At 39.7% G+C, this 9,460-nt stretch overlaps 1 protein-coding gene across 1 annotated transcript in view; it reads right to left on the reverse strand.

Moving 5' to 3' along the window:
* The window catches only part of TRUB1 (TruB pseudouridine synthase family member 1), a 31,952-nt gene extending 23,239 nt beyond the window's left edge, over window positions 1-8,713 (reverse strand). Inside the window, 3 exon segments of the mRNA XM_036829636.1 lie at window positions 5,049-5,111; window positions 5,114-5,146; window positions 8,405-8,713. Of these exon segments, the coding sequence (XP_036685531.1) occupies window positions 5,049-5,111; window positions 5,114-5,146; window positions 8,405-8,684 (376 nt within the window). The 5' untranslated portion in view covers window positions 8,685-8,713.
* Window positions 8,714-9,460: the final 747 nt, after the last annotated feature.

Here is a 9,460-nt window from a genome sequence, read left to right on the forward strand (position 1 = left end):
ACCAGACTGACAGCAGACCCCCTTCCTCTCATCCCCCCTGCCACCTTACTCATCTAGGCATTCTTCCCAATGCCACCAGCCTAAATCAGCCTATATACTGTAAACCTAGCTATTCTACATCTTATCCCTTCCTCTTCCAATTCATACCATTTCTGAAAACCTATACTGCACAAAGCCCCCAAACAATCCTCAATAGGGTCCCAATGCCTACAGTACCAACTCCTTAGTAAAGTATTCAAAGTCCATCCTTTGAAACACAGCTCACATCCCAACTCCTTCATAAAGTCCATCCCAAATCCCCACCCCTCTCGGCTTCTCTGACAGGCATATTGGTTCAAGGACCAACATAAAAACTGTCTGCCTTCAGGATCCTCTGTTGAGCATAGCACTCTTCAAATAACAGCAGCTCCTGCTGAGGCAAAAACTTTGTACAATAATAAAAGATTCAATTCAATTTTATTCCATTCAAGAATCCCCAATCAATATTTTGCAAGGAGCTCCCATGCACTCAATCCCAAGAAGAACACTTTTAATGGAACAGCACATTTCCTGACTTTGAAAGAGCTTATAATCTTGTGGGAAAAATACAATACAGATAAGGGAAACTGCAAGTGCTCAAAAAAATGTTGCCTGAATTAATGAGCGAATAACTCTAAATAACAATACAACAGTATATGATTGTGTCAAAATGAACACAGAGAGAATAACTGCTGTAGGAGGTCAAAGGAGGGAGCACTCTAAATGGCTACAGAGGCCAGAGGCCAGAATGCTTCATTCAAGCATTTAGCGTGAGTTAGCACTTAAAGGATGTACAGGATTTGAAGATGCAGATAAGAGAGAAGCATGTTCTAAAGAAGGAACAAACTGACAAATTCTCAGATGCAAGGATGAGCACAGTGGGTTTCTCAACCAGAGTGCAGGGTGTCTTAAGAGCTGGCTGATGTGTTTGATTCTGTCATGGTTTAAATGCTGGACTGACAACGCTTTCTCTGCTAGTTCAGTGATCCAGAATGAAACAAGACGGCATCTTAGAGTTACCCTGCTTAACCCTCTCATTTTATATCCGAGAAGACCAAGGCCCATCGAAGTTAGGTGATTAGTGAAAGCAGAATTTTAGGAAGACTAATACAGAAGTGGTATACAGAAAAATTAACTGGAGTTGAGACCTAGCCAACCAGCAGCTTTTCATTCAAGGACAGTTTATGGGACAGAATTTTTATTCAGCTTTTTCCACTCAACCATTCAAAATTTTATGTATAGGTACAGAAATAAATAAGACCTGGTTTTAGCCCTCAGGGAGTTAACAAAAACAAAGAATACAGTGAAGTTTTACATTAGCAATATAAAAAAGCAAGTGGGCAGGCTTCACATATAGGAGACAGCATTTTAACCAAATCAGGAAAGGTTAGTAGGATTTCCAGAACTAAAGAAGACAGAGGTGAGCAGTTTATCTGAGAGGAAAAGCATAAGCAAATACACAACAGTTTGAAAAAGTGTGCAGAATTAGAAGAATGAATGAAAACCAGGATTTTCCAAGTACTGTCTCACAATTACTACTCTATCTCCCAAATTTTCTGTGCGCAGATGTTTCTCTATTAAAAAAGAAAAGCCACTATCTGCAAACCTATACAAATGTCCTAATACTCTATTCTCAAATCATTGAATTTATTTATGATGAGAGTCACTTTAGGGCTGGCAAGTCTCTTACACATGTAATTCCAAAGCATTTTGCAGTTGGAAGTTTCTACTGCCATTTATCTAACTCTCCAAGACCCTTGCAACCACCTTAAAAGACCAGTATCTTTCCACTTCCAGGAATTTAGCTTAATAATCCAAAACAAAGAGGAAGTTTTATTCATAAAGATGATCCTTACAAAATCAGTCCTACTAACAAAACTGGTAATAACCTCCAATGACCTCAAATAAGGAAATGGTTAAATCAATATGACATCACATGATGTTGCCATTAAAAATAATGTTTATTTTCCTCTTAGAACTGCTTTTGCCGCATCCCATAAGTTTTAATATGTTGTATTTGCATTTCATTTGTCTCAAGATATTTTTTGATTTCCCTTTTGATTTCTTCCTTGACCCACTGATTATTCAGAAGTGTGTTATTTAATATCGTTTTCCTCCTGTAACAGATTTCTAGTTTCATACCACTGTGGTAGGAGAAGATACTTGATATGATTTCAACACTTTAAACATACACAATTATATTGGTCAATTATTCCTCAATAAAGTCTAAAACAAGAAAAAATCATGTTTACAAATATTTTTAATTAACATGAAAAAATGCTACGTTATGATGTTAAGTAAAAAAAGGATACAATGTACATATATACAGTAAAACAGCTCAACTTAAAAATTCTGCATAGACAAAAAGCTAGGAAGAAATATAACAAAAATGTTAACAGTGATTATTGCTGGAAGGTAGAAAATGTATAAGTTTTATTTTCAACTTTATTTTTTTTGTATTTTCTAAATTTTTTCACTGTAATTTTCTAACCTCTAAAGTTAAAAAACAACTTCTAAAACGGTGTATAAAAACTTAGTTTCCATTTTAAGCAATTTATAATAGATGGGTATATTAGTTTCCTATTGCTGTTGTAATAAATTACCAACATAGTGGTTTAAAACAAAACAAACTTATTATCCTACAGTTCTAGAGGTCAGAAGTCTGAGGTGGGTTTTACTACGGTAAAAATCAGGGTATCAGCACAAATGCATTCTTTTCTGGAGGCCCTAGGGGAGAATCTTTCTCTGGAGCCTTCTTAGAGGAGTTTTCTTGCCTTTTCCAGCTTCTAGAAGCTGTTCATGTTCCTTGGTTCATGACCCCCTTCTTCATCAAGGCCAGCAATCTCATCACTACAAACTCTGCTTCCATCGCCACATCTTTTTGACACTCCTCTGCCTCCTCTTCCACTTTTAAAGACCCTTCTGATTACGCTGGATCCACCAGGATATTCCAGCATATCTCTTAAAGTCAACTACTGAACAACATTAATTCCATGTGCAACTTTAATGCCCCCTCGTTACGTAACCTAACATATTCATAGGTTCTGGAGATTAGGACATGGACATCTTTAGGGGGGCCATTATTCTGCCGATCACAGCAGCACATTTTATCCTCTTTCTTCTTGGATTTATGGTGCTGTGCCTTAGAAAACAGACGGTTATAACAAATAGGCTTCAACTCTAGAAGAGTTGAACTGATAAGAATCCTGAAGCCACTTCTAGAACCAATGGCAGAGAATGCTGTGATTGATTGGTAATTTCTGCTATGGACATGGGGAGCAGGGAACAAAGGCAGGAGTGCCAGGTATTTGCCATCCCAGGTTAGGACAGAGACTAAAACTGAGCAGGTCCAGGTTCAGCTCCTGACCTTGCCACTAACTATAGGACGGACCTCACATACAATAAGTGCTCAACATAAATGATTATTATTAGTTATGGTAAGAAACAGTAATTAAGGTGTCCGAATTTGCCCATTCAAGTTCTCTAATTCAGGAAAATGAATTTCCATGTTTTTTTTTCTATTTTACCTCAGGTAAAGATGTTTTTGTCAACATGCATCAAATAAAATCTGTAATTTCAGAAAATGCAAAATCATAAACTGCTTCTAATTTTCTTGAAAAATACAATTTTATTCACCAATTTTATCCTTTTCTTCTAAGTAAGCATTCACTTCCTTTGGCTAGCTTAGATCAGGTTTGTTTTTATTTGTATCTAATTTTAGCTCTAATAAAATGGATTGGATCATGTAGCACAGTATTTTTCAAAGCATGAGTCACAATCCATTAGGGCAGCATGAAATCAATTTACTGGATTATGATCAACATTTAAAAAAACTGGAATACAATAAAATATAAAACACCAGGGCATGTAAAAAGGTAAGTATTGTTCCATAAAAGTTTTTTTCTAGTATGTGGGGAAGGGGGAGATAGGGAGAATCCCAACATATGTATTTCTGTGATTGTGGATACAGTTACAAAAAAGTTTCTAAGAACATACTCTGTCCTGTGGATACACACTTTAGCAGTCTATAAAGGTAGACTTTAGAACCTCTACTAGATGCAAAAAAAAAAAAAAAAGGATGGAAGAAAAAAGGATAAATGACTCTTCTCCCCTCAATCAATTCTATCAATTTTCCTCCACATGCAATAAGACACTGAACTAATGTCCCCAAGACAAAGTGACTTCCTCTGAAGAACTATAAGGTTCGCCTTCTCAAGAGAGCTAATGTCAGAGTTAGATTTGATATAAGCAGAACAAAGAGCCATATACCTTGTCAGGAGTCCCCAAGACTATCGCACCCTGGAAGATTCATCCATGGCTAAGATTTACCTACAGTGACATCCTAAGGTTACACAGCTGTATCCTAAGGGTAAAGACACTGGAGAAAATCCATGCTCAGGTTCCTTATTCTCTCACCCTCTTATGAGGGGGGACACTTGAGCACATTCCTTCCTCCAACAATCCAACAAGGAATAACATGTGTACAATGTTCCTGCTCAAGGGAGCCCATTAGAAACTCAGCACTCAAAGTTTTTATTGGAGGGGATGAGAGGAATGGTCACCCAGACACCGTCTGCCTGCATGGTGGGACAAAAATCCCAGATTCCAAGACAGAAAGCAGGCGTTTAGCATAAACCACACTGTTCACACCAACAGTCAAGGCACAGTAAACCCATCCTTATCGGATGGAGAAGGGTGGGAACACAGCCAAATCCAAGTCCCCAGATGCAAGCAGGCCTTTCTAAAGATAGTGATTTCAGGCCTGCTGTGTTAACTCTTTTCTGCATAGATACAAACTCTTTCTCTAAGTCCATCCAGACATAAAAGGGGCTATTTCTAACAGCCTTCTATACCTTGTGCCAAATGATACAAGGGCTTCTTGAGAAGATGGCACTATAAATCCAGTAGATCTGAAATCTTCCAAAGTGGACTGAAAATGGCATGGCCTTAGTTAATTTTATCTGTTCTTAATCAATATTTCTTTCTGATGTAAGTGGCAGTTACATCAAACTTCCATTCATATCTCTTACCCAGGACTCCTCGGGCTGCACTGTCTAGGGTCCCTCCATGCCCAATTTTCAAAGTCTGCTTTTCCTCTTGGTCCATTCTGGAGAAGGCATTCCAGCTTCTATAAGAGTAATTGGGATGAAAAAAAGGTAATTACTGAGACAAATGAAGTAGAATCTCCATAAATACGGGATGAGGCAGTGTGGATGGAGTACTCAAAACAAATAAAAAGTACTGTACAAACTTAATATATTAAGATTATGACGATATTACTAACAAAGAACAGACTTTAAAATGTGCAGACGCTCCCTAAATTACAAAGAAATAGTATTCCCAAATTAGTTGTCTAGAAACTAGAATTCATTTTCCAAGGAAAAAAAAAATTTTTTTTCAAGTGGGTAGATATCCACACAAACCCACAAAGATCTAGTAAATTCCTGGTAGTAGTGGGCTGGTAGATAGAGAATGATGAAAAGAAGTTAGTTTTTACATAGGCAGCTAGATTAATTTAAAGTCCTCAATTTCATTTCTAAAATCTCTTTTGTTCCCTGGTGTTCTTTGCTGGTCTCTCCAGCTACCTAAATGTTGGGAGTATATCTCATACAGGGTTACTTCTGAGAACACTAAGTCCCCAAACTATCTGTATGTCTGTCCTCCTCTCCTAATCAAAACTCTCAATTCCTTAAAGAAGCTAATCTCAACAAAAGGTTATGTGGGAAGAGGGTAACAGTTTAAGTTGCCACTTATACTCCAAAGCATTTAGATATAAAAAAAAGAAAGAAAAAAAAAAGATGCCAACCTGGCCTATCTCATATTCCTATTGTAAAAATTAAAATGAAATGATGCTATCTGAATGTGCTTTGGAAACTCAAAGCACTATAACAATATGCTATTATCATCATCCTCATCATCATGGCATATAACATTATATTGAGAGAATATTGGCTACTAGGCTTCAAATGAGAAAGGAGAGAACAGCAGGAAGAGCTCTATTGATCTGTACCCCTCCAAACCCATCAAAACTTCCTTATTACCACTGACACAGAGAAGATGGAAAATAGAGTAAAAGAAAATGAAAAAAGAGGACAGAAACAGGAAAGGAGGGAAGGCAGAGTAACAGTGAAGAAGCCAGGTTAAATGGCCCAAAGGATAAGTTGGGTTGTAATTACCACCTTATTGAGTCAGAACTCAGTCTGGAACACAGTCCTATTGTCACTCTCTGATTACAACATCACCTTGCTTGGAAGGACATGACCATATGCTTTAACATAAATCTGTAAGGCCAGGCCTAGGATTCAAACCCTTCACTTTCACTTGCAACCCATTATGGATCTCTTGTACTGTATTCATAGAAATACTTTGGGGAACTCTTTGTATTTTTAACTTGACGGTCCTTGGAGTGTGGAGGCCCTAAAATTTACTGTCTTCCCTTTGTGTCCAAATTTACCTCTTTCAAGTTTGAAGACACACGGTCTCTACTATATTGGAATTTGGTTCACCCCACTGGTACCATTCATAGATGAATATTTATTAAGATCTTTTCTAGCTATAAAATTCTGTTATGTTTTAGTCCTTGAAGGATTCAAAAAGACGGAAGAGCAGAGATCTTAGTACGACATGAATCAATGTAAGGAAAGGCAAGGAATGTTAGTGGAGAGCATGACAATTGCCTGTGGCCTAAATCAGCGGTTGTCAAACCTGGCTGGCATTAGAATGTCTTGCCCTGGAATCTGTATCTTTAAGAGAACCTTCCCAGACAATTCTGACAGCCAGTTAGAATGGCATTTGGGAAGCCCTGGTCTAGCTAACATAAATATAGAATAGGCCAATCACAAGCAATATAGAAATGGAGAGTAATGAGAATGTCTAGTTCTGAGTGAGTGGCTTCCAGAAGATGGTCCAGCAACAGCCTTGAAACAATCAATTTTAACTAAGTTTCAAGAGGAATTTCAGTTCTTTATAGGCAGATTAACCAGAAGGCCAGGGTATGGCTTTAATCCTATCAGAAACCTGTCTGAAAGAAAGAATGATAATCATTACCATGAGGATCAAAAAAGCCTTAGCTTAGCTAACAAATCAGGCCAAATGAAAGCAATTCTATGAAGGAAACAACTCCATGATGACACCACAAAGCTTGCCCTTGATGTAATTCCTTCCTTCAGCATCCCGTATATGACCCATCCTTACAGGTAAAAAAGTATAATGAAAATATAACAAAAGAATAAGCAGATATAACACAGGTATTAAACATCTTCAGGAATGTACCTTTGCCAATAAACATTTGAATCTGTACTGTGTCAGTTTTAATTAACAAATTCCTACCAGAATATTTTGCTTTTGAAGTAAAAAGGGCGGGGGAGGCGGTAACATTTGCCAGGGGACACTAAACAAAGAAGAAATTTCCTGTACTGATTTCATAGAAAAATAAGCCAGGGCCAAACTCTGGAGGGCCTTGAAAACCCAGTTAAATAGTTTTATCACCAAAGTTTGCAGAAATTACTGCTATGAGCTTAGCAAGACACAGTGTCTTTCACCCTCACCTCTCCATAGGCTAGCACAGGTCTGGCTTATTGCAAGAGTCCAAAAAAATCTAAGGTTCCTTGATTCCATTGTCTGAAATGATCTACTGGACTGATGAACTGAGAGATCCTTCAGGCTTTTCTAATATTCTCCCAGTGTATATGAGGAAACAAACAAACAAACAAAAAGAATGCTCTTAGAATTGACCAAGTTATATTTAGTGTTCGTCAAAATGTGGTCCATTGACTAGTTACACCAGAATCACCCGGAGCAACAGTTTAAAAATGCAGTTTCCTAAAAATACCCCATATCCTCAGAATCACAGTCTCTGAGGGGGGCAAGGATTAGGAATCTGCATTTGTACAAGGGACTCTAAATAATTCTTATGCCCACTATATGAAAACCACTGTGCTGAGTCTTGGTTAACTAAATAACATCCGCATTTCCAACGTATTTTTAAGAATGCAACTTTGGGGTGTATAGAGCCAGTGATTCCGTTGTGTAGAGTTCATCTACGTGAGCCAAACAAAAGGCTTCTGAGGGATCAGATTGTAGAAAACTCGTCTGCAGGCCCAAGAGCAGAGATTTATTTGTGGATGCGTGGGTTTTGCTTTTTGTTTTTGTTTTTTTTCCCTTGAGAACGACAACTGCCAACTAGGCTACAGGAGTTCACGTCAGGACAAGTCCAAGCCGGAGATGCCCCAGATTTCTGTCCAGAGCTTACACTGTGGCCGTGCTCCCTTTCCCTTCCTTTTATCTCTCGAGCCACGAGAGCGCGAAAAGCCCAGTGTGCTCTGTGCGGCTTCCGCTCTCACGGCGACCGCCTCGCCTCGGCCTGGTCCCCACCCGGCTGCAGTACCTGCCAGCAGCTTCTCCTTCAGCCGATTCAGCAGCTCGGCTGAAGTGGGCCCTTTGGGCTTGTGCACGGCGAACACGCCGCTCAGGGACAGCAGCTTAGTAGCCAACGCGGGCTTGGAGACCCTGGCTTCGGATCCGCTCCTGGACGCAACCGCCGCGGCTGCAGCCATCGCTGAGGATGTGGCGGCCGTGGCTGCAGCCATTCCTGCACTTTTGGGGACTGGGGCTGTGTCTGGTTTCAAGGATGACGACGATACCACCCCCGCCTCAGCAGCTGCCATACTTTTGTAGCCCAGACCTGTTTTGTATCGTGGAGTCGCACGCTAATGACGCAACAAGGAGTGCGCCCGACAACCCCCAGTCTTTCCCCTTGCTTCGAAGCTGCCCGGGCGGGGTGGGATCGCAAGGGCTTGTGGGAATTGTAGTCCGTGGCTTTCCCGTGCTGGCCGAGAGTCGCTGAGTCTTCCGAGGGCTGTGATGGAGTAGTTTTTCTTGTATAATACCGCCTGCTTCTTAGGTGGGGTTAGTTCGGTGCCGCAGGTGTAATTTGGGGTTGCCGAACCCAAACACCAAGTCTGTGTATATTTTCGGCGAGAAATCTCTTCACATCTCTCCCCCCGCCCCCTTCAAGAATTAAGCAGAAGTCAGCAACCAAGAATAGAAAACTTAAAATGCTGACTTCTAAAAAAAAAAAAAAATGCTGACTTCTGCTGCAGCTTGTGAAGAACCACGGCTCCCGTGGTTCACTGCTTTATTCAATTTATTGTGCTCTTGGATTCATGGTTCAGAATTAAAATACACCTGAATGTAATCTCTTTTAGAGCAAAGAACATGTTTACCTTGTTCACTGCTGTATTCCAGTGCCTCACACATAGTAGGCACTTAAATATTTGGGAACAGATAAATGGATACGAGTTCTTCAAATTCCTGAAAGAAACCTCTAGGCCAAGCCAGTGCTAAATCACGTAGGCTTATTTTGATGCCCTTCATGCACTCCTTTCCACCCCCCAAACCCCACAACTCACATGTAATTCTTAAGAATTCTAAGATATTTAAT

This window comes from Balaenoptera musculus, chromosome 16 (genome assembly GCF_009873245.2).
Source record: "Balaenoptera musculus isolate JJ_BM4_2016_0621 chromosome 16, mBalMus1.pri.v3, whole genome shotgun sequence".
Taxonomy (NCBI): domain Eukaryota; kingdom Metazoa; phylum Chordata; class Mammalia; order Artiodactyla; family Balaenopteridae; genus Balaenoptera; species Balaenoptera musculus.